The sequence below is a fragment of the Dermochelys coriacea genome, chromosome 15 (assembly GCF_009764565.3).
Source record: "Dermochelys coriacea isolate rDerCor1 chromosome 15, rDerCor1.pri.v4, whole genome shotgun sequence".
Taxonomy (NCBI): domain Eukaryota; kingdom Metazoa; phylum Chordata; order Testudines; family Dermochelyidae; genus Dermochelys; species Dermochelys coriacea.
In genome coordinates, this window is record NC_050082.1 from 17526977 (window position 1) to 17553432 (window position 26456).

General features: G+C 41.8%; 1 protein-coding gene across 30 annotated transcripts in view; it reads right to left on the reverse strand.

The window, feature by feature from the left end:
* The window catches only part of FBRSL1 (fibrosin like 1), a 770646-nt gene that overhangs the window by 371422 nt on the left and 372768 nt on the right, over nt 1–26456 (reverse strand). For 25 of the 30 annotated variants that reach the window (XM_043497654.1, XM_043497665.1, XM_038373067.2 and 22 more), the window contains 2 exons: nt 25096–25197; nt 10324–10359 (listed from right to left, as the gene is read on the reverse strand). In XM_043497654.1, coding sequence (XP_043353589.1) covers nt 10324–10359; nt 25096–25197 — 138 coding nt within the window. The remainder of the gene's footprint in view (nt 1–10323; nt 10360–25095; nt 25198–26456) is intronic. The other 5 variants (XM_043497666.1, XM_038373064.2, XM_043497655.1 and 2 more) reach the window with 1 other exon arrangement.

A 26456-nucleotide genomic window follows, 5' to 3' on the forward strand; every position in this document is an offset into this window, starting at 1 on the left:
TATGGTTCCATTTATTTATATGCCATAAAACAGAGAAGTTGCCAACCAAGTCACACCGAATGTATCTGGAGTTAACCACAAAGAAATGGGAAGCTGGATCTCTAAGAAGGTGGCAACACTTTAATATAAAATATAAAATATAATATAATATAATATAAAACACTAGTATTGTGCAAACAGCATCTTGTAAAGCTGACAAGGATTTCCGCCTTTATCCTCTGACAAAAAAAGTTCATATGGTGGAAAAAATCCAATCCCCACAGTCAGATCCCCCACTACCTCTTCTTCCCTCACATCCAAGGGCTGAAAGATCCCCTTCCTAGCCATTCAGAGAAAGATAGACCATGAATCTTGGTCCTCTTCTGGGGATCACAGGCTGTTGTTGTCTTACTGAAGCCAGTGAGGCTGAGCTGCATGCTTACCCCACCCTTCTTTTAAAGCTGAAAGCAGTGTAATTTCTGTACTTAGGTTCATCCCCTGGTGAATGGAGTGTTATCTTCCTCCCAAAGATGCAACTGCATATATCAAGGTATTGTAGATTTTTAATGGCTTGTTAAATTGCAGTCAGTATGCAACAGTAGGGGGAAAAAATTCCAGCCCATGTAGTACACTAGATTTTATTTTATTTTATTTTTGCAATTTGCAGCTTTAGTAACACTGTGTTAAACCTTTAAGGTGTTATTAGAAACCTTTCAGGGTGTGAGATATGACTCGGGCTTATTGTCTCCTTAGCGGCAAAGCTGCACCTTGTTTTCTGTTAGAGAGATGATGGAGCTGTTCAGGAAATTTTGCCTCGGGCCTTTAACAAACATATAGATAGGTGGGATGGAGCAGGAAGGAGAGAGTCAGACCAGGTGAAACTTTAACTACATATCTGCAGTGCAGACAAGAATTAAATAGCTGTTTTCCACTACAGACTATTTTGTGGCTGGTGTTCAATGAATGGAAAACACAACCATACACCTATTTGGGGACTAGCTAACACAAATTGTGTGCATGGGAGGAGAAAGTATTTACTGAGCTACACAATTAAATCATCTTTATTGATTAATATGTCAACTGATATGTTAGCTTACACTGTCTTAGGCAAACACAGTATATGCAAGGGTTACTGGACCACTTTCCCCTCCCCTACTGTTTCTTATTCCATTGTTAATTAGACCAACATAACACCTAATTTTCCCTTTCTTTTATTTTTGTGCCAGTGTTTTGGGTTAATGTCACTGTTATTTCCTCCACTGCTTCTCGTCACTCAGCGGTTTTGGGTGTAGGTTTCAATAAAAGCATGTAAGATATGAGATAAAACAAGCTGACAAATTCCCCCCACCATGTTAATTTCTTCTGATGAGCCCACCACAGCATGAAGTGTAATAAACAGGCCATCTCCGCTTTTGTATAGTCCACAGGGATTGGGTATATAAAACTTTTGTCTGTGTGGTCATAGCTCACACACAACCCTGTGACAGAATGAAATAAAAAAAATCTAAAGGCCCCACTCTCCCACAAACGACACCACTGCCTAGTGCAACATTAGCATCAGATAAGCATGCGAGATCCTGATTGAGATGAATTGCTAGTCTGTTTTTTGTTTGTTTGTTTTTAAAACAGAAAGGGAAGTAAGGAAAAACTGGAAATTGAGAAGAAGAGTGCATAGGACAAACAATGTGAAGATGAAGACAATGAAACATGCTGACCTATTACATAAGAAAATCTATGAGATACACACAACATAACCGCCTTAGGCCAATCTTAATCATAAAGGTCCAGAAATAAAGACCAGATCTCCTCAAAACCCTCTGCCTTTCCTCTTCAGCAGAATGTAATCCTTTCCAGGCTCGCGAATTCAAGATGGATTTAGGACAGCTCTTTATTCCAGTATGCAGGGCTGTGGGCAGCTAGGCTATCTTATGGAGAAGTGCTTAATGGGGGGACCTTCTGGAGCTGTGTTTATATAACAATCATGGCTTTCTAGTCAGACTAGAGATAGGATTCCCACCACCCCATGGGGGGGGGGGTTAAAAATGTGGTAAAAATCAGAGACAAGTCATATGACCCGTCCCTCGAGGGGATCTCAGAGTCTTGCCATGTCAGCTGACTGCATTTACATTAATGCTTGTCGGTTTATGTAAATCAATGTCATCCAATTATGCTCATGTCTTATAAACAAAGGGGTGCCCTTGTGTATCTGTTATGTTGTCAATATGGCTGCTCTGTGAGCCTCACAATCAGACCCTCTGCCAGTGCCACTGACTCAGACAGACTGAAATTTAGCCAGCAAGGGCCCTTTGTGCTTATTTACGGCTGTTGAGATGAGTGAAAATTTATGGGACTTTTCATCATAATTAAAAGCAGAATGTCATTTAATAGGAAACAGATTCTGAGAGAAGGGAATTTTTAAAGGAAATGTGTGTTAGTAAAGTCCATGCACATCCCTATTTGTACAATTCAAGTATTTGAGTTTATTTTATTTATTTATTTATTTAGGCTTAGGTTCTCCATGGAGTTTTTCAAAGACTCCAAAAAGCCCTTCATGTGCCCAGAATTCTACATGTGCTAATTTTCCAGCAGCATTTAAATTCCCAGATTGTAGAAGTATCACAAAAAGACTACGGGCCTGATTCTTAGTGGATTTACGTCGACATACTTCCACTGAATTCAGCTTGACTCAATATCTCACATGGCATAATGAATTAAAAGTGAAGTCCATATGACAAACTAAGAGCATTTATTCAGCAACAAGGGCTTGTTTGGGCTAATCCCAACACAAGGATAACCAGGTTCATGCAGAATAACATGGGTGTGCCTAGAAACCTAATAAAGGGAAACTGTCAAACTTTTTTTTTTTTTTAAGAGTCAGATCGATGTGCAGTTATAGTCCTGGACCTTCGAGATTCCTCTTATGCTCCAGGATGGGGAAGTCTTATTTATTCATTTTTAAAAACAGGAACTCAGAGTTAGCCTATGGAATTAAGCCTGCAGGGTAGAAAATTCATTGTAGGACAGGAGGGATTTTCTAGCAGTGCACACACACAGCACAAAAGTTATAAAAGAATAGTCTTGGCACAGTCTTTCTTTCCCATCCCCACAGGAATCTTTTTCATCTGTATTAGTCTCTCAAGTACTCCCTCCCACATTTAACACACAGCATCTCTAGATAACAGGTATTATTCTTCCAGATGAGGAGAACTGGACAGGAGTGTGTTTAGAACCCCATCAACACTTCTCTCTAACTGACTGGGGCACTTTCCCATTCTTGTCCATCCCCTTTTTGGCTGAATGAACTATTTCCATTGTATTTTCATCCCAAGGAGCAAGAGCCCCATCCTGAATGTCTAACCTGGCATCTCCCTATTCTATCTATCTTATAGTACATTCATCATCAGGGCATGTGCCCTGAAAATGGAAAGCAGCAGGCCTAGATGACATCCAAACAGCAGATCAAAAATTGCAGCTCACACACACGGAAGTGGCTCCAGACTATGTTCAATATCTGTCTCATCCAGCTCAAGATACCGAAAATCCGGTGACAAGCCAAGGCACGGGAGCCTTTTTGAAGCCTAGTAAGGAACCATCTGATCTTAAAAAAAAAAACCAAAAACCTTTCAACCTATCTGAGTCCTGTGTCATTTTTAAAGTTGTTTGAGAGGCTACTGTTACACCAGTTATTGAACCACTTTTTAATCAACAAAACAGCTGACTTTCAACCGAGCTCGTCATGCACTGAACAGCTTCTGAATTGGACACAATATATCGAAGATGGATATAAAAGGGGACTGATGACAAGAGTGGTGTTTGTTGATTTCTCAGCTGTCTATGACACTGTCAATCATTGCGGGTTCCTTGCCAAGGTACTAATGGCACGAAGCTAATACAGACCATGCTGGAGAAAAGACAATCCTTTGTGCACTTTTGTGTCAAACGGAGCCAATGGTAACAACAGAAGGGCCTCCCACAAGGGAGTGCCTTAGCACCTACATTATTCAACATCTACACAAATGACCAAACAAGCTATCCCGGCACAAGGTGCTTTATCTACACAGATGATCTGTGTGTCACCGCACAGCACAAGGAGGTTGGCATATTAGAGTATACTCCGGTGAATGCACTTAATATAAGTACAGTGCAGCCAACCAAGTGCATGCAAACCCAGCAAAGATTTAAGTCAGTGCATTCCATTTAAAAAACCGAGGGGTCAAATGTGAACTCAACAATAGCTGGCTTGGGACAAAACTTACTTGTTACATAAATCCCTCAGTATTCCTTTTCATCACACACTTTCTTTTAGAGTCCACATTGAGAAAACTAAAGCCAAGGTTAGCATACAAAACAACACTCTCAGCAACCTGGTTACTTCAAAGTGGGATGCAGACCCCTCGACTCTGTGATCAACTGCACTGGCACTTTGCTACTTCTCTGCTGAATACACCTGTGCAGTTTGGGCACGATCCCCTCATGCAAAAAAGTTAAACCGTCTACTTAACTGCCTGTTGCAATATTACAAGATACCTTAAGCCTAGCCATGTCAACAGCCTCGCAGATATTGCTCCTCCTGATAAACACTGGGAAGTTGCTAGGAGAGTCCAGTGCACAAGGCAATGCACAGAACCAAGACATCCGCTATGTGATACAACACTGATGCTGAGTCAACTGAAGTCACAACAAAATTTTCTCACCACCATTAAGCCCCTAACATTGTCACTCAAACAGACAAGGGTTCAGCTATGGCAAACAAAAGTAGGGAACGACCCTGTAATCTGTGGACTCCAGTTCCCACCAGTCAAGCACCTACCACCCACTGCAGATCAGCCCTGACTACCTGCCATTACCTTAAATTGACTTCATGCTGGAGTTAGCTGGTCTAGAGATGTAATGATCAAGTGGGACTACAGCACTGGCCCCAATACCTGTGAGTGCAGCAGATAGCCTCAAAATATGAAGCATTTCCTATGACGCCAGCTGCTTGTGCACAAAGGCTCTTTCAGTGACCTGGCGAAGTGCAACAAATGGCCAATCGAATGTGCACGGATGTGTCAGGAAGAATATGAGGACATGACAAGATGACGACCATGGGATGTGAGAACATGGCATTGCAAAGTACTACATCAAGGCCAGCCTCCAGGGATTTCATTTCTGAACAGTAGAAAGCATATCAAGGGAAGTTCTGCATGTGGCTATAATAAAGAGTATCCCCTTCAGGCTGAGGCGCTAAGAACACCCGATGAGTGGTGGCTAGCTGGAATATCATTATGAATTTAGTGGCTTCTTCAGTCCCTTCAGGACTATGTTTATTTGTTCAGTTTTATTTATTTATTTATCTTACTTAGGGCTCAATCCTGTAAGATGCTGTGCACCCTCAACTTTCACCGACTTCAATGCAAGCTGAAAGTGCCCAGTACCTTGCAGGATTGAGCCCATAATTCTTATTACAACATGTTGGGCTTTAACACTGATCTAACACTTCCAGCTAATAAGCTGTTGGAGAGAGAAACCAAAAGAGAAATTAAAAAAACAACATTCAGCAAAAGCCTGACATGAATAAAAAAAGCCTTGCAGAGTGATCAGAAGTTGACCAACTTGACTATTATGGACAATCAGAAAGAGCCAAATCCAGGACCTAAAATTGGGAATGTCCTGCTTCTGAGCTTTGGAAAGCCAAGGATCAAACACAGACAGATGAGATTATCCTAGCAGAGTAACAGTGTTGAGATAGAGTAGAGAGTAAAAGCAGTCTCTTAGATAACTGGATCCAGAGGGCTTTAAAGATGGCCACTAATTGCTTGGAAATCCGTTCTCAAAATCTCAATACAATTTGACAGGAATGACTCTACACTCAGGAGGGGTCCACAGCAAAGTTGCAGATGTGTTCCATAGCAAGAATCAGGTGTATTGGTGAACATGTGCATTCAGGAAAATTGTAACTGGTTGCCTATATTATGCTTGGCTCTAACTTTGTCTTTATACGTACTTCACTTTTATGAGAAAAGTCACAACATGGTGGGAAGGTGCACTAATCACTATGAGTTTGGATGCCCCAAACAGAGAAAGACTCATCTCAAGATCTCTCTGTGAGCCTTATGTGTTTTAGACATACCTTGATATACATGATCTTCAAATATAAATTATTTTGGTTTCCAGTGTTCAAAAAAAAAAAAAAAAAAAAGAGGTAATGGGCTGCCAGGAATTTGAAGAGGCTGCACAGTTTAATATTTTACAGCAGCACAGAGTAAAAATCAGCTGCATTTGTTGCCAAGTGCATGTTATTGTTATTAGTTTTAAAAAAAAATCTTATTTCAGGACCAAAAAAAAATAAACGAAGAGCTCCATCCTTCAACACTTTGTTCCAGCAGATACACAGACACAACTTGGTTCACTGAACCTGGATCTGTCATGTGCTTTCAAGTTTCTTCTTTTCTGCATTTTATCCCTTTCCATTTCATAAGAGGAACAGCTATACAGATGTTCTATAAACAAGCTACATGATTTATCTGAAGATTTTTTTATTACCATGTATTCCCACTTCTGCCTCTTCCCCTTCTCCTTTGTACAAAAATGAGCCAAGCACAACTTTAGCCTAGACTTATCTGTACGCAATGCTCTACATTTCAAACAGTTGAGGCATTTTAGCTGTGTTCATATAGCTAATATAGTCCATGTAATTTGTTATTGTATTAATTGTCACTAGTTCCTAAACACACTGTGTCAAACAAATGTACAACTATAAAGAATACATTTTTAAAATGCTCCACAGTGCAACCTTAGTGAAATCTAGAAACTGGACACATGATCAGTGAAGCATTCCCAAGTCTACAAATAAATGTAGGAAAGAGGATTTGCCTATTTTAAGTTCCAATCCAAAATACCTGTTTTTTTCTGCTCGCAAGAAACACACATTTCTCGCTCAGAATGTCTGAAATCTAAAATGTCTGATCTCAGCCATGTGCAAGAGAGGCATAGCATAATACCTTATCACATACTTGCTAAAATAAAGAAATGGAGAGTAAGTTATTACCCTCCAAAAACATGCTACCATTCCATTTCTCAACACAGAGAAAATACACATTTGATGTGCAACAGAAAAAGGGCATGAAAAACTAATGCTACAGTGCTTATGAGATAAACAGCTTGCTAATCCACACATCTACGTATGTTGCATAACCTTGTTGTCCCAGGTAGAATTAATCATTGTCTGAAACTTTATGCTGAGCAGTAAATTAATAACAAACATGTTAGTCAATGAATTTCACCTCTTTTTCTCATCACCAGTTGTCTGTGAACAAACTGAGAAATTATATGCCCAGCAATTTCCACCAGTAGTTCTGTGGTCAAAATGTTCCAATTTAGGAGTAAAAACTCAGTCAGCGGGAGTTGCTGGGCTGTTCAGCAAATGAAAATTAGATCTCTTGTATAGATGTTTAAATTCATTTTTCTACCTAACTTTAGGCACCCAATTTGAAAATCTTGTCTTTGGTCTATAGTTTTCATATAAGCTGTCACCCATTCAACATTTGAGATGTTGCGATTGGACACACAGGTTACATAGCATTCTGTTTCCTGACTGGATGAGCTTAAACCTTTGAATAAGGTTTTTGGCAAATGCTCATGATTCTGGATTTCAAATTATCTTCTTACCAGTAACTATTTCCTTACAAACTTGGTATTTATATGAACATTCCTGACAGTAAAGTCGTCTGCAAGGATAATTGAAAAAAGCAAACACAAAAGGGTGCAGATTCAAAGCAAGTTCATTTAAAAAAACAAACTCTAATATTTAACGTAAAAATAGTTTATGATATTTAACCAGCTCTTTGTGAAACCCAGAGCAACCACCCTGCATAGTAACTACGTACCATTTTGTAAGTGACAATCTTTAACAACGTAAGCCATCACAAGTATCAAGAGAATAATGCACAAGTAAAAGAAACTGTGCCTTACTCTTGTAAATGCTATTTTTTAAACATGCTTTCACCATGTCTGGAAAACAGGCTCTTTGATATAAACAGAAGGCCAAGCCAAAATACTGATTTAGTGCTTAATATACAGTTCCCTGTGAAAATAAAACCTTTGCAATACATTAAAGACAATCCCTAGCTTGGCCAGTCTTGTTGAGTCAGTGGTTAGAACGTCTTAGTGCCACCTGGGAGAGTCAGCTTCCAAGCTAAGTTTGGGCCAACGGGATCTTGGCAGTCTTAGAAGCTATAGTCTTGGCCTTATGTTGGATCAATTTAGAATAGCATGATAGTCTTAAGGGAAATGATCAGCCTCAGCAGCTGGTATGTGGTGAGGCAGAAGGCAATTTAACAGATAAAATGACAGCCCAGAAGGAAAAGCAACTCCAGCTCAGGCTACTCATGATCTCAAAACACTGCTCGGGGATGCTAAGGACACTCCCCTCCCTTGAGAAGGTCTGGATTGGGTAAATGAGACACTAACACTACAGAACAAAACCAGTTTTCAGACAAGGAGATAAATAATTTCTGAAGATCAGTTGTTAAAGACCAAAAAAAAAAAGATTTATTTTCAGTCAGCAACAGACAAAATTGCCCAATGATGTATTGGTTTAGGGGCTTCTGAACAATCCTTTGGCCTTTTTCCAATCAGATTTTGAAATCCATGTTATGGCCAATGGGAAATTGTTTAATTCCAGACATAAAATTTGTGAAGGCGATTCATTATTATTTATATAATGCCACAGGCATGCATGGCTCTTTACAGAAGATATAGCCTAAAGAGTTTTTAGTCTAGATGGATCCAGCCCTTCATATGTATGGGAGATTAACTGCTCTATTTTGCACATGTATATTTGAGTCTTCATGCTCGAGCAAAAGATCTCATGCAGCAAGTGAGTTAAGCAATGATACTCACCTGAGATACAATAAATATTTTGATTGCAAGATATTTGAGATGCATGTCAACATCAGCTGAAGTCTCCAAAATATTATTTATAAAGCCTTTAGACTCCAAATCATATGATACTATCATGCCAATGCACTTGACGCTGCATTGTGCCTCTGTCTATATGTATGATGCTGTCACTCTGAAACTGGGACACATCTAATAGCTTCCCAATGTTAATGTGTACATCATACCAGCTGGACGCGCATTACTCAGATAATCTCTCTCTCTCTCTCCCTTGTGTCAAATGGACAAATGTACAACATACATCATTAAAAATAATCATTCTCAATTACTTTAAAAGACTATGTGTCAGGATGTTACACCAACTTCGTAAACAAGATGTCACAGCTGCCCCTCCTTTTTAAACTGTATTGTTAAAAGGAAGCAGAGGTGGCTCTTGATATCAGACACACATTCCTGGTCATTCACCTAGAAGGTAAACTTGCATCATGATAGAACTTGCAACAGGAGTGACTACTGCCAGTTAGTATATGTAGGGATTGTTAAATGGGTTAACACACTTCTAATTCAGATCATCATACAACTTCACTTACAACCTCTGCACCAGTAATCAGAGAACACATGACTTGATAGGAGACCAGCAATGTCATTACATGCATCTAAATGCCATACGTTTCTCCTAAGAGTTGTGTGTAATACGAATCCAGGACTTAGTGATGTCTTAAATAAACATCGTACACCTGTGTGTCTCTTGTCTCATATAAATTCCATACAATACACTCGTAGGACCAATTTTCAGGTGGGTGAGTGCAAGGCACATGTACAAATGAGTGCAACACATCTACATGGAAAAATACCATTGTTGTACAAATAACTTTGAGTATCTGCACATACAAATGGCCAGTTAAACACCACTGTGGAACTGCATCTGCATGCATCTACTTTTGCACGTCAGGGCCTATAACATTGCCTATAATTATTGCATCCTGGTTTACTGGAGGCAAAAACAATCATGTTACCCTGTTTTCAAATCAAGTGAGATTTACTCTGTTCTGATCAGTTACACAGCACAGTGTTTGCCAGCAAGAGAATTTAAAATTTGTTTGGTTTGATTTTGGGTGGAATATTTTCAAAGGCACAAAGGGTAGTTAGAAAATCAATGGGAGAGAGACATCTATCTTAAAAAATCTCCTTTTTGTTTCTTAATTTTCATTACCTGATTGACTAGTCAAAAGCTGTTGGGGGGGACCATGAAGAAAACAAAATTCAAGAGACCTGAAAATCGGCAATTCAGCATTCTCTCATGTGCAGAAGGTGTCTCTTGCTAGAAACATAAGACAGTGCTTTGCTCAAAGCTTATTTTTCATGTTTTGTATTCCCTTTGTGTCAGTGGATATGCAACAGGTAATATAAACCTCTGCAATCAACAGCAACAATAGTGAAAGAATTAGCTGTAAAATGACTTACGGAATAGCCTCTTCCTGAAAGCGATTGAGCAGAACTCTGTAGAAGGAAACAATATGCCACAATAAGTAATGCGAGAGATTATGTGTAATGTAATATAAGTAACATTGTGAGATTTCCCCCCAACCCAATTTTTTGGGGTGGAAACTTTACAACTAAGCACCTCTTCAGTTATTTTCTGGCATTCTCCAAGTTGCTGCCCCAGTCACTTTGTAACAGTCAAAGAGCATTTCCAGGTGCTGGCTCAAAGGCTATTTTAACACTTAAATTGTGACAAACTATATTGTGGGTTCCGGGGCGGGTGTTTGGGGTTCAATAGCTCTTTTCAATTGAGGTGGGGTCTCTCACATTTATTCATAGTGTGGCCAACACCTTAGCAGAAGCCCCAATTCAAAAATGTAATTGGGCATGTGCTTAAGTTTATCCCTATCCAGTACAGAATTTAAGGCTACGTCTACACTACAGCTTATGTCGGTGTAACTTATGTCACTCAGGGGGGTGACTTATTCTCCCCTCCCCACCGAAAGAGGTAAGTCACACCGACATAAGCGATGGTGTGGACAGCTTCTCCCACCGACATAGCTACTGCCACTCACAGGGGCTGGAGTAGTTAAGCTGATGGGAGATGGGTACAGCTCCACCCTGTAAACACTCTAGTGTAGCCATGCCCTAAGTTTGACTTCAAAGGGTATTTCTAAATCAAAGATGTGACTGCAGCAAGTGCAGACATACCCAAGGTAGCTCTCATTTAGCTCATGTAAATTACAATAGAAGAGAAGTCTGGCAGCACAGGTTAGCCTCTGATTGCAGTGCAGACATGCTTCAAAGGACTTAAGCAGACACTTGGGCCAGGTATACACTACAGACTTATATCAGTATAACTAAGTCGCTCAGGAGTGTGAAAAACCCACAGCCCTGAGTGATGTAGTTACACCGACCTAACCCCCACTGTAGACAGCGCTATGTCGGCGGGAGAGCTTGTCCTGTTGACATAATCCACCTCCGTGAGAGGTCGTAGCTAACTACATCAACGGGAGAAACTCTTTCATTGGCATAGGAGTGTCTTCACTTAAGCACCGCATCTGAATTGATGCACCATTTTAAATGTAGACCTGCCCTTAGGAATCTTGAATTGGGGCCAGACATTGTCTCATGCACCACCTCCCCTCCTATTTAAGATTGTGCAGCCAGACCTCTCCGCCCGCTCACAACCAAGCAAACCCTTTCTACGCCGGCCAGTGATTGCATGAACCACCACCTCTTCCCATTCTTCATTGTGATAGCTCCCTGTGATAACTGCACTAACCGCTTGCATGAAGCAGCAATACTGGGAATGCTCTGATCTATCTTAAGCAGCTTTCATAAATTCTGTCCCTTTTGAGTACAATTAAACTATAATGTCTATGTTTGCTCTTCATTTCATCTCCCCCATCCCATCTGCTCTAATCCATACTTCTCCATGTCTCTGAGCCCTTACTCTCCTCTCCCCTGCACACACTATTCTACCACTTGATTCCCTTTCTCCACTGGACAGATGGCCCAGCCACCTGGTCCTTTTCTCCCTCTGGATATGCTGTGGAGCTGTCTCATTGCCTGTTTCTGTGGACTTCACTCTCTCTCTGTGGCTGACACCTCTACTCCTTCTCTTTTGTAACACTGAGCCCTAGTAGAGGCAGCTAGGCTGGTTCGTCCTCCTTGTTCCCAGCTGCGGCTTCAGACCTCCAGGCTCCTACTTGTGGTGAAGAGTCAGGAGGCCTGTAGAAGCAGCAGGAAGCCAAGAAAAGGAACAAGTACCATGTGACCAGCCAGTCCCCCAGCAATTGGCATGGTCTGAGGATGCTTTACAAGATAGCTATGTTTTATTAACCCCCTTTTACAAAGGTTAAGAGAACTGCCCAGCATGACAAGCAGTTAGTGGCAGAGCTCAAGATAGAATCCAGGAGTCATAGTTGCCCATTTCCAAGGTAATCTAATGGTCCCAGATGCCTTGATATAGCTGAGAGGTGGAGTAGAAAAGCATGAGAGAAAACCCATCCATTTTGTCCCAAGTTCAGCTTGTTGAAGATTTACCTTTAGGACTTCCTTGTCACACTGCAGCTATGATAGGAATTATTGACCACATTACCAGAACGTTACAAAGCACTAACACCCTGCATTTTTAATGCTAGGTGACTGCAAAATTGTAATCAGCAGTAATCCCCCCTTCCCCCTGTAATTTAACAACTATTCTGTATGATCACGCCACCTGCTTACTAACAGAAGCCACACCATTCAGATATCCCCAGATCCTAGGCTTCCAAGCTGCATACCAACAGTGAAGCTTTGACTGGGAGCTCTCTGACAGCAGCAACATAAATTAAATTGCTTACAATGTTTAGGCTTTAGCCTCTCGCATGTTACACACAGATCTGACCTCTACCTCTAAACATTACTAAGGGTTCCAGGTTATAAATAAGTCTTTTAATGTAAAGTGGCTGGAAATAAAGCTACTGAGTGATGAAATGAAGGGCAGTAGCATTTATGGAATTTCTGAGCTGCTACCACCAAAAAAACCAACAACCCCCAAATACTAATAAACTAAAACCAAGGGAACTCATCATAATGTTAATAACATTGCCCTATTTGCATAAAGATATTCAGCAGATAAATTACATTACCTGTTCTGCCAATTTGATCGCTTGCCCACATAGTCAACATATCAAACATAAAAAATAAGGCATACAAAGAACTGAGAAGGAGGCAACATATTTGCTCGGTAGGGAGGTGGGGGAGGGGGACTGTATTAACTCTCTTGACCTTTCAGTTTAAATACAGACACTGACAAGGAGTTTAGCAAAACGGAAGAACAGGAGGTTTCATTACCAGCTCCCTTATGGGATTTTAAATGCAGCTCAGAGCATCCTTTGTTTTAAAAAGACAAAAGCAGCAATCAGTGCATAATATGCTGTACCTGAAATGATGATGATCGAATGCCACTTCATTGACATTTTTCACAGCTAAAAAGCTCACTGTACAAAGATACTCCTCCTACCCTCCCCCCAAATTTAATATTAACATTTCCTGGACCAGGAAAGGGATATTTTTCTTCTATAGCATTTTCACTGCACATGTAAAGCTAGTCATTAGTAATACTTTGGATCTAATTCTTAACATCCCTTCCAACATCTCACATATTTAGACTCATGTGAGTCCAAGACCCCTGCTTCCACAGCAGTTTGCATGGACATCCCCTGATATAGGCCCGACTTTTGTTGTTTCCTGGGAGAACCGGGAACACTCAAAGTTCTTTAAAAACAATCTATATCCAACTGCTGCATTCAGAACCTCTAGAAGCCCCAAACGATAAGTGCCGTACGAGTATCAGAGTAACATCCATGCATTTTATTGGCATTCCTAAAAAGAGATCCTTTTGATTTTACTTCAGGATAGTCCATTTAAACACACCGACAGGCCCCAATCCGGAAGCCTTTACTCAACCCTTATGTAATGGATCATCACTGCATACACAGAGACATGACTGTCAGCAGAAACAGAACCTGGCAGCACTAGTATCAAGAATACAGGCCTCTGCCACTTGAATCAAAGCGAATCATTTTACCTTGTTTTAGTTTAGTTTTACCAAATAAGCATTTCCCCTGGTTTGCTACCCAAATAACATAATGCTGCATCATTGTCATGCCTGAAAATGAAAGAGACATGATTTTTTGGTGTCAATTTCATTGGGCAAGCTCTGAGAAATGTAAAGTAGTAAACCAACGGTAAAAATAACAAGTCATTTGTGAAACAACTAGCAGTGCAAACTTCTTCATATTGCCCACTAATCTGTGACTACCATGCACTAGAGGGGTGACATCTAAGAAGCAGAGGGTAATTCATGCCCAATTAATCCTATGCCTGTCTGCCAACAAAGGTGCCAATTAGCATTAATTGTGATTGGATGTCACTTTGATATTGGCACCTGTCCGTAAGGAACAGAGATGCGAGTAATAATTCATTCCATGTAGGTCACAGGGGGCATCAAATGCCTTCCAATGATTTCGAATGGAGTTGAACCATTGACTTTGGGTACGATTACACTGAAAAACAAACCTCCACTGCAGTGAGTCCTAGGAAGGCTCTTGCTACATGGTTAAAAATAGCAACATAGATGTTCCCACTCAAGCTGGATCCTGAGCTCTGAGACCCACCCTGTCCTCAACAGACTTCAGAGCTCCAGCCCAGGCCCGAACATCCACATTGCAATTGTTAGCCCTATCGCACATATGCCCCAAGCCCATGAGCCTGAGTCAGTTGATCTGCGCTCAAACTTGCTGCCAGGAGTTGTGTTTTTTGCAGTGTAGATGTACCCATTACATTTGAAAGCTTTATTATCCCCTTACCAATACCCTTTAGCCATCCTGTCACTCTAATTTTGTTTTCAAAAGTTCTTCTTTTATTCCTGACAAACACTGCATTGCTTATAATTTGGGGTTGGAGAATCATGACAAAACTATGGTTGTATCAAAGATCTTTAGCTGGATTTTAAGAGCTTCTATTAAGAGTCACTCTCACTGTATCAATACCAATGTCTTCATACCACTGTATTTTGAGTAAGCAAAAGAGATATCCCCTTTGATAGTTTGGTTAATAGAGTCATGCCATAGATTACAAATTAGGGATAGTAACTACTTGGTACTTGGTATTAAGTATTTGGTATTAAGCTTTTATCTGTCTTTTTTATTATGAAATTTGCATAGTCCCCATCACTATAGTATCTGAGCAGCTCACAATCTTTAATGTACTTATCCTCAGAACACTTCTACGAGGAATGGAAGTGCTCTTATTCACATTCTAGAGATGGGGAACTAAGGCACAGAAAGGCTAAGGCCCAGATACACAAGAGAGACTTGGAGGTTGTGACACTGAGCGGCACCCAACTCTAAGAACTCCTAGAAAATCATCGGAACACTTCTATCCACAGAGCCAGAGTTGGGCACCTAGGCTCTTATAGAATGGATGGGGAGAGACAATAATCTTAGAATGAGATCCACAAAACAAGGGATCCACAAAATTAGGGCCTAAGCTAGCCAAAGGCAGATGCCAACATGATCGGTGTGTGCTAAGCTCTGCCCCTCTTTCAGAGTTCGGTGCCTAAGTCCAGGCTGCAGGGAGGTGCCTATCTCTGTTAGTGATTCATGAATTGGGACAAGAGGGGCATTGGGCCACCTAAGTCACATGCAGAACCCAATTCACTAGGCATGTTCAGGGAGCTTCTAACTCCATATTAAACCACCAGGTGGAAGGAAATCTTCTTTGTAACCTTTAGCCTAGTGGATAAGATATTCACCCGGGATGTGGAGACCATGGATTCAATTCCCCATTCTGCCTGAGGAAAAGAAGGTGTCTGCCACCTCTCGGGTGAGTGCTCTATTGGGTCCCCCTCAGTTTCTCCTATTGAAGTTGTTCCGCTTTAATTAAAAAGAAAAGGAGGACCTTTTTCTAAGACTAACAGACTAACATGGCTGCAACTCTGAAACCTGTCACTTTAATTAAATAATTGAATAACTAAATTATTAATTGGGTCAGAGATAGAGCTTGAATGACTCAATAGTCTAGTGGTTAGAGCACTCACCTAAGAGGTGGCAGATCCCCGTTCAAATTCCTCCTGCCCCACCACCCCCAGCCTCTGAGCATGCCCACCAGATCAAGCCCTGTGTACAACTTAGGTGGCCGAATGCCTGTCTTTCTCAGTTTGAGAGTCCCTTTGGGGCTTAGGCAGGAGATAGATGTCTGGGTGCCTAGAGGGAGGCAGCATGGTTTGCGCTCAGAAGCAAGAACATAGGCACCTAGGGAACTGTTTCTGCAAAAACTCAGACGCTGAGCGACTTTAGGATTAGGGGGCAGTTGAGCAAGAATTTTGTGGATCACAGTGGCACCTAAGTACCTTTGTGGAGCCCACTTGCCCAAAGTTACACTGGAAGTCCATGACAGAGCAGGGAACTGAACCTGGCTCTCCTAACTCCTAGGCTAGTACCCTAATCTCTGAACTATCCTTCCTCTCTGGAACACAGCTCCAAATTTATCTTCCCCACAGTCCATACAGCTTGATGTTGTTAGTCAGCACTCAGAAGATGAATAAATAACCCTGATAAAACTAATTTTTGGTTTAATTTCTACTCAGGGAAACTTACCTCAGATGGCACCATGCCATTTATCCAGTTTTAGAGGCAGGATGAGTTGAGATACAATGAGGTAAAATTCTCCATCTGTCCTCCAGGGATTTATAACACTCTCATCACCATCATGTTAGTTCAACTTCAGCCTTTAAATACTGGTGGGATCTAGTATTTCTATTTCCCAGGATGGGCTTTATAAATCCAGATCTCACTCTTTGGACGGGAGGGAGGGGACAACAGAGGCTGGGAATAAGCCTATAGTTTAACCAGGAGCACCTTTATGCAATTAGTCACATCCCTCTCTGTGCTAATGCAATGAGTCAATTGACTTGCCAAATGTCAGACAGTGTGTCAAGCATTCATTCAGATTAGAAACCAGGACCTGCTTGGATAACCACAACACAATGTGATTTCTGGATGTTACGCAAAACTTGATTCATCTTTTCTCTTTAATTTTCCTATTTTATATGCTCATATAAACAAAGAGGTTTCAATGTTTGCAACAGTTAAAAACTAGAAGGATTTCTTAATGGATATAAAATTATGTAAATTCTAAACATCTGTAATTGGCTTTAGGAAAAAAAAAGAGCCGCCTACGAAAGAGGGCATTAGAATCCCAGCACTAGCAGCCACAGAAACAACAAGGATAGAGAACTGATGACTAGTGATGGTCAGATAGATCCTAGAAATCTGTTTGCCACAGAAAAACACAGAATTTGCGTTTTTATAGAGAATCTTTAGTTTTTACATTTTGTGAAAAAAATAAACACACATACAGTGGAACCTCGGGTTTTCCGAACTAATTGGGACCGGGGCTGGATCGGATAATCAAAAATTCGGATAATCAGGAGAATGGGCAAGGCTCTGCTGTCAGCTCTGGGTGGCAGGGCTCTGGCTCTCAACTTACAATATATCATTGTGTTCCACTGATACCTACACGTACATTGTGGCTAGGGAAACTAAAGTTCAGTGTTTCATTTTAATCACAGAAAAATGCCGATTTTTTTTTTTTTAAAATCAGAGAATTTTGCTTTTTTTATCATGGAAAACTAGGATCCCTGGTGATGTGTGAATCTTATTTCATACACTGCATTCTGGGTAATTACATGAGATGACTGTTTCTAAAACTAAACTAGTTTTTATTGAGAGAACTATTTAGAGATGCTACAACTGCAACTGGCATTCAAGCCATGTGCAAACAGACTCGATTTTTGGTGCCTCCTACAAAACTCTGCCCTTCTGCAACCTGGGCTCCTCCCTCTATATTCCACAAAGGGTTGCTACAAACCTCACTACAAGTGTCACCAATTCTCGCAATTTTAGCGCAAGTCTTGCAATGTTTGAGGTTTTGTTTAGAGCCCTAGCTCCTAGAAACAACTCATTATAAAAGAATCTAAACTTCCATTTGTTTTAAAAGAAGTTAGTTTCTAGTCCTCATACTTGAAAAGAAGCGCAAGAAAATGTGACTCAAGTGCATCCTCAAGGGTCAAAAACCAAAAAGCAAAATTAAATAACCCCAAATTTACTATTTTGGGTTAAAAATCACTTATGGGGGACTGAGTCATGGAACTTTTGGGGTTACCAGTATAAAGCACTACCTCCCAAATAACACCACTCCACTCTTATCTAGCATTTCTCAAAGAGCTCTATACAAATCAGTATAATGCATCCTTGTATCCACCCTGCAAAGCCAGTCAGTAAAATGTGTTTCCCCATTTCACACATGGGGAAACTTCAGCTGAGAAATTTAGGGCCTGAGCACCCAGCAGTTTTCACTGAGTTCAACTAGAGCTATACGGTATGTCTACACTGCAAAGAAAAACCCATGGCACCATGAGGTCCACTGATTTAGGCTTGTGGGGCTAAAAGTAGCAGTGTAGACATTCCCCCTTGGGCTGGAGCCTGGATTCTGAAATCGGACGAGCTGGGAGGGTCTCAGAGCCCAGGCTCCAGCCCGAGTGGGAATGTCTACACTGCTATTTTTAGTCCAAGCCTCACTGGCCTGAGTCAGTTGACCTGGCATTAGACTTGGCACTACGAGTTTTCCTTTACAGTGTAGACACACCCTAATGTTAAGCCCTTCTGAAAGTCAGGCCCACGATGACTTGGCCCAGGCCACGCAGGGAGTCAGCGGAAGATCTGCGACTATGCTTCAGATGTTCTCGATTCCCAGGCTTGGGCTAACCTTGTAAGGTCACACTTCTCCCTGTAATAAAAGACCATCCCTCTTCTCTTCCCGCCCAACTCAGCTAAATCCTCTTTCCTTTTCATGACCTTGCTTTCACCCCTGTTAACTCATGTTCCTTCTTTACTACAGTCCTGCCCATAGCTCTGTTAGTGAGTCTCTGCTCAGTGTACAGTCATTGTGTGGAGCTTTTAAATTGGTTCTCTCGTGACCATTATCCACAGGCAGGCCTTGGCTGGTATGCATGTGTGAGTACATCCATTTCAGCACTGTCCCTCTCCCTCCGGGGTCAGATCAGCAGTCAAATCAAGAAAACACGAAGATACTAAAAAAAAATGTCAGATGCTATGCAAATTTCCATACACAACTCTGCCAACTGACGGTACCTTCTGTTATTCCTGTCCTCCCACATAAGCTTTGTTAATGCATCCAATTCCTGACTTGCCTTGTTCTTTGCTAGCCATTCCTCAGCCCCACAACAGCACTTGAATGCACCTCCAAGTTGACTTGCAATTCCTCTTACTATTACATTACAACTTGCACTATTTATTTGTATTACAATAGCATCCAGCGGCCTCATTCAGGATTAGGACCCCATTGTGTCAGCAGCTGTATAAATGTGAAATAAGGGAGAACATCTGTTTAGCTTACAGTCTAAATATTGGAAGCCTAGGCTTCCGATGGAGCTCCTCCAATGCACCATCTTCCCAGGTTACAGCACCTTTGCTATTCCACTCCTGAGTCCCAAAGAGCACTGTCAATGCATCTTATTTCTCACCTGTAAGCACCCTTTGCTATTTCTCTTCCAAACCCCTTCCTCTATCCCGAGCTAAGACTGTGAAGTGACATGTGCCAAACTATGTGATGGTTTTGTGAAGTTTTTTATACCTTTTTTGCTTCTGATGTTCGATCTTTGTCCTGGGAAGAGACTTAAGCCCTAAGCATACCCACTAGATCATTGGCTTGGCATACAGTACTGCACTTCCTATTACACCTGCAGCTGCTTTCATCCATTTACCCCAGCAATGGGCAGTGTAGTACATAGTTTAGGAACATGAAGGGGAGAAAAACAATAAGCCTGATGGAACACAAAGAAGAGCAATACATGTGCAATTGGAAAATCACTAGGGCTTTATTGTACACCTCTACTGGAGAAAGGATTTCACATCTAGACTACGCAATATGTTCAACACGGATCCAAAAACATTCCGGGGGGAGGGGGGAGACTCAGCATTTTCTGACACAGGGATTTCTGTTTGCTTATTATATTGTAAAAACATTTTCAAAGCGGGCAGCTGGGAGAAAAGAGAGAAAAAGCCCAAAATGACTCACTAGAGGGGCTTCTATTTTTGTGCACAGCCTAAAGTCAATCTCCTGCAAAAGAGAGTTTTGTTTCTAAAGTGGCCAGCACCTCTTGCAACGTATTTCCTAATCAGCTAGTATTTATGGTCGATATTTTATATTTCCAATTTCCCCCTAAGGGCTCATGAGAAAGCAGCACACCTGCCAACCTTTTCAGCTGGGCCAATAATTGCCAATTTGCTCTTTGCCTTAGTATATCACTCAATTTAGCCCTTGCTGTGCCCTGCATACATCCTCATTCATCTAGGTGCCCCCATGACAATTAGAGCGTTAGCTTCAGCTAACTAGGGCAACTATTCTACTAGGGTTGGAAGACAATTATTAGTCTATTTTCCCATCTTGTGGCAACAAAATTGAGAATCCATGACAATTACATTCAGCAATTCTGTCCTCTGCTGCTCCTCCTCTCCCTCTCCCCACCTTGCAAATATTTCAAATGATCACAGATCCACTACCACATCCAAATTTTCCACGTTCACAGGGAGTGAGGGTTCTATTTAAATGATAATGAGGGACGATCCATTCAATTTAGTGAGGGAGAAAATCCATTAAAATGCAGGCAGTTCTTAAGCTGATGGGTCAAGGAAAAAATAAAACCTGTTTTAGAGCCATTATACAAAGGTCTGTGTGGATTTTTTACACTGTTTGGGACATCAGAAAAGATTAGGACAATTACAGAATGCGGGGAGGCGTGGGGAGCAAAACCCAAACCTCCCAGCTTTACTTGGGTCAACATAACAAGCAGCAATGGGGCTTATGTGTCTGTTAGTTCTTTGGTAACTTTCAATTACCTTACTATGAAAGATAGAAAAAAAAATCCTGTTTTGGAAAAAAGCTGTTGACTCTGTGTTGGTTTAAAAGGAACCTGATAGGACACCAAGAACATGTGTTGCAGAGACCTTAGCTTTGTAATACATTAAAAGGGAATTTACCATTGACCTTTGCAAGTACAAACAAGTATAAATTCTCATCCTTCCCCACCCCTTTAAATAAGAATTATTTGTCAAGCAAACATTGTTAAAACTTCATTTTCCCATAACAGACTTATCATATCGATGAGAAACCAGTCCCAACAAATCAAATCTTTGCAGTCAGAGATCAGCTCACTAAACCAAAATATACATTTTCCCCTCAATGATCTATAATAAACGGAGCTCCCAGGAACATCTGGAAAGATGCACTGTACAACACAGAGTATTATTGTTATGCTATAAAGCTTTAGTGCTCTTTCCACATGGAAATTTCACTGTGCCAAAGCAGAGTGAGTGTGAGTGAAAGGGGATGTGCGTGCATGCGTGTGTGTGTGAGAGAGAGAGAGAGAGACACTCAGTCAATCACTTGACTTCAGTTTCCTTTAGGGTGTAATTATTTCATGACAGATCAGGCTACCTCTTGCCTTCATGGTCCATCAGAGACTAAAGACATGCATTAATGTAAATAAAACACATCTTACTGGCACCCCATTAAATAAGTCATCTCAAGAAACAATTCATACCGAGAAACTAAGCTGCTCCTAATAGCACCTCCTAAATGCAGAACTGCACTGAAGTGAGAGAGGAGCAACCAAGGAACGTGCGTGATGGCCCTACAGTGCTCCCAGGGCAGTAACTTTAATGCAGACATTCCCCTGCACACCTGCTGTGCCACAGTATAGCAACCAAATCTGCTAGCACCTACTTCATTTACTCTGGTTGTTGCCACAAGTTAACAGGGATGGAGGTGGGAGATGAAGACATTACAAAGCAGGCATCACAAGACTGTTTTGAGCCCAAACACACTGAGGAACAGCAGGACAGCGAGTTGGACTGAGCAAGCAATGGGCCAGATGCCTGAGGCAGCATGATATGTCAGCAAGAAAAAGTAACAGCACTAGAACAATTGCATTTCAGAGCCTCAATTTGTAATCCCTCCAGCGGCCCCTAAAGGGAAAGAAAATAAAACCCCTTCCTTTTACATCTTTAGTGCACAATGGGGGTTTAATCCTCTGAGTGCCACACATAAGGGGTCAAGTCAGTTCAATTGCACACCATACATTTTAACAATACGCCAGGAGATGCATCTATAGAGCCATATGGGATGGACAGTAGATTCCTGTGTTAATCCACACTACTCATAGCATGCACACAAAAAATCTTGCGTCTTCTTCCCCTCTTCTCTGCAAAAGCGTACCAGCAGATTGCAACAGTGCAGCCTTTGAAGGCTTACTTTGTAACTGCCACTAAATAGGCTACCAGACATTTACTATCTTGTGATGAACTGTTGTGAAAAGTAAATTAAAACTCAACTGCAATCATGAAATAACGAACTAAGGGCATTTTGTGATTCATAAACCTCGCTCTTCAAACAATTTCATTAGTCACTAACTGGAAAAATTCCATCCTTTGTAATGGGTCGCTGGGTCATTAGAGCAACATAAGCAAGGTTCTACTGTATGCTCCTGCCCATAGGCACCATCCTGGAAGTCTCCAAGGAGCCTGGAAGAGTTGAACACCCCACTCGCACTGAATTTCCTTGGATGAACAAGTCCCTGTGAGGAGCCTACAGAGTTAGACATTCAGTGAAGCTCAAGTTCTTTAGGCTCTCATGCTGTAACATTGTGGGCAGGGGCGGCGGGTTTGTATAATTTTTGATGGTACCCAGAGCGAGTACAAGTTCCGCCCCGCGCCCCCACACTTGCCTTGTAAGCCGATATATATTTTTTAAAATAATGTAAAAATGTGAGGGCTCTGGGGTGGGGATGGGGATGAGGGGTTTGGGATGTGGGAGGGGCTCAGGCAGAGGGTTGGGGTGCGGGAGTGTGTGTGAAGGCTCTGGCTGGGGGTGCGGGCTCTGGGGTGGGCGGGGCCAGGGATGAGGAGTTTGGGGTGCAGGCAGCTGGGGCCAGAAAGGAGGATTCCCCCCAGGCTTCCCATCTCCAGCAGCACACTCACCTCGCACCACTGTCACTGCATATGCACCTAGGACCCCTCTCAAGTCCAGGAAGCCCCCTCGCCTCCCCTGTGGTGGGTGCATGGGGGGGAGGGCTGCCAACATCTCCTCCCCTGCTGCTGCCCCTCACTGTAGCCTCACTGGGGGTGGGGGATGGGACTGCCCCCCCTTGCCCAGCATGGGGCAGGAGCAGTGACTGCAGGTGGGAGGCCCCCTGTGCTGGTGGCAGGTCCTGCTGGAAAAGGTAAGGGTCCGTCCATCTGAGGCGGAAGGGCAGGGTCAGGGTCAGCCTGCCCTGGTACTAGTGGTTGGGGGGCGCTAGGACCCTGCAGCAGCAGTTGATGCCGGGAGCCGGCAGAGAGGTGAGCGCAGCATGGAGCTGCAAGGGGCAGCCACCAAGGGCACAGGCAGGGATGCTCGGGGGAGGCGTGCAGGGGCGGTAGGCAGGGCCGGGGAAGAAACCCGGCCCCGAACATTGGTGGAGCCGGGCCCCCGGGCCCTGAATGTTGCTGGAGCTTGGGCACCATGGGCCCATATAACTCGTCTCCCCGATGGTGGGTGTGGAGAGAAAATAGCTCTCTCCCCACCTACAATGTTACAGGCTCCTCCAAGAACCTGTGAGACTGGCTAACCAGTTGCCATCTAAATACTTTGACCTAAACTACTGAAATCAATTGGTAGGTCTGAATCTTTTTTTTTTCTTTCCCCAGCTATATTAAGCAGCATCAATGTTACCAGCTGCCTCAGATCACATACTTGTCAAAAGTGACTAGAGGTTGAGAATTATTTAAAAAAAAAAAAAAAAAAGAGAGAGACTATTACTGTCCAAACACACAGTCAAAAACACACAAACACAAACACGATTATTTTCCCCCTAAGGGATTTTTCCCCCTTTTTCTTCTCCAGTGTGCTCAGATTCTTTATTCTAGAAGCAAATCACAGGAACAGTGATTTTTTTTCCTTCCTCCCACTATGTAGGCTGTTTACAGCACCCCATTCACACTCAAAACATGTAGAGAGAATTTTCCCCCGTCACATTTCACTGTCAGAGCTGTCAAGCCGAATCTCGCTTTAATCTGCCAGAAGCACTTTTCTGCTGACATTTTTAATAAATACTTTCAGCTTTTAAACACATTTGGGGGAGCCATTTTTCCCCTCTTTCTCCCCCCCCCCCGCCGCCTTCTCCTGTAGAATAGGCTCTGAAAGACTTAATGGCAAATACATTACACTTATCAAAGGCTTTTTTGCCCCTCCTTCCTTTTGCATCCTGAAGCAGAGGTAGTGTTTTCAATTTTAAAGCTAAATTAACTGTCCAATTGAATTTGGCTGGTGTGAGCCGTTTTCTGTGACAGGTTTTAGTTATGAAGCATATTTTACATTAATAGAACTCAACATGAAAACCGCTCGCTTTGGGATTTCTGTGGCTTGCCATTGAAATGTTAAATTTAATATTTCAGACATGTTTGTGCCAGCGTTTGATTATTGTTCTTCATTTAAATCTCTCCTAACGGGAAAGGTCCTAATTAGTAAAAAAATCATGTTTTAATGAAGGCGAAATGCTAATTGCTAACACAAAATGCCTTCACATAAAATTATCCCAGCACTGCCATTGATTTCTTGGTGACTCAAAAGCCCATTTGTATGTTTACACACGAAGGCACCATTTACTTTTGTTTTATCATAACATTTCACTCAAAGTAGAGTTGAGTTTCCTGAGAGAAAGGCAGCTCTCCACCACCACTCAAAAAACGCTCCTCATCTCTCAGAGGCAGGAAGCATAACAATAGGTGAGCCAGCTTTGCCTCCACCATAATTCTGTGCAGAAGCTAAAAACAAAAGCATCTGTAAAAAGGTTTTTACACAACTTTTTTCTTTAAAAAAATCTCAAGCCATCTTCCTCCTTAGAAATAACAATTCCATTTTGTTTTCCCATCTCTGATCTTTCACTTATCATATTATTTGCACCATGATTATAGTGTTTGCAAGGCAGCTCAACCACTTATGCCATAACACTCAATCATGACATAAAAAAAAGTTATTACACAGTGACCTCTGGATGCCAACATTTGTTCAGCGAGATTTATGAAAAGCCATGTCAGCAATAGGAATAGCTCCAATGAAGCGGCGCTTGATTCTGGTACTTACATCACTGAGACGGTCCCTTGAGCTGCTCCGCTGAGAGCTTGTGGCCTCCCTGATGCTGTCTTCTTCGCTATTTCTGCCACTTCTGCTTGCAGGAACCTTCATCTAGAGGGAGCAACGAAAAACAGAGGATTTTCAGGGACTGCTGCATCACCTGTTCCTGAGGTCACCAAAAGCAGTTTCTCAAATGTGTTCACACCTATAATTTCACGGCAATGTGGAGAAGATGCTCTTGAGTTCATGAGACTTTTCCAAAGAGTGTCTTATCCACTTGTTTCTGCATCCCTTTTTGTTAATATTCAATGAACAGGTGAATTTAGCATTCATGGAAGTGGGACAGGCTGAGCCAAGTGGCTATGACCAGGAAGACAATAGGCAAATTTCTCTCACGATCTACTACTAATGCACTTCAGTTCAGACCTGAACCACTTCAGTATTGAAAATACTCCTAACTGTGAGGAATTATTAATACACACATGTTGAAGGCTCCCGTCCCCACACTGAGCTACCATTACTTGTTTAGAAGCACATCAGGGGTCTCAAAGAAAAGAAACAAAGCTCCCCTCGCCTTCCTAATAGAGTGAAACTGCTTGTTTAGGTGGAATCAAATTTACTGTGTGAGACATTACTGTGGAGTCTCCAGTCAGTATGCAGTAACATTATGTTATAATAAAATAAGTCATAGTCTATACTGAGACAGAGCAACTCATTCCTCGACAAGCTACCATTACCTCACAGGCTTCAATGTAATTTTCCTGACAATGTGTGTATTTACCCCTCTGAGATAGGGAAATGCTTTTATTCTCATTTTACAGACCAACAACTGAGTCACAGAGAGGCTTATGTGCCAGATATTTAAAGGTACTTAGACACCTAACAGGATTTTCAAAAGCATCTGGACACCTAAACCACCTGGATTTCAATGCGTGTTAGATGCCTAGATGCTTTTGAAAATCACACTAGGACCCTAAATGCCTCTTAGGGATGTCTGGCAGAGCAGGAAATTGAACATAGGTCTCCTAAATCCTATGTTAGTTCCCTAGCCACTGGACTATCCTTCCACCCTTTCACGTGTGATCTTGCCTACATTTGAACCCAGGACACTAAGTAAAAGAGATAACATCTCAAATCACAGCAATACCAGCGCTTCATTCTGCAAAGACTGTAAAAGGGGAGTGGAGGAAAGGAGGAGGAAGAACAGAACTGAAATGTCATTCACTACCACATTCCTGAGATCATCTACTAACAAATTATTCTGTTAATTTCCTTGTGAAATACTGGGTGGAAGGAAGTGTTTAATTTATTAATAGGTTCTATTCATATCAGTCTGCTACTATTTAAATTACACTATTTAAAATGTTGAT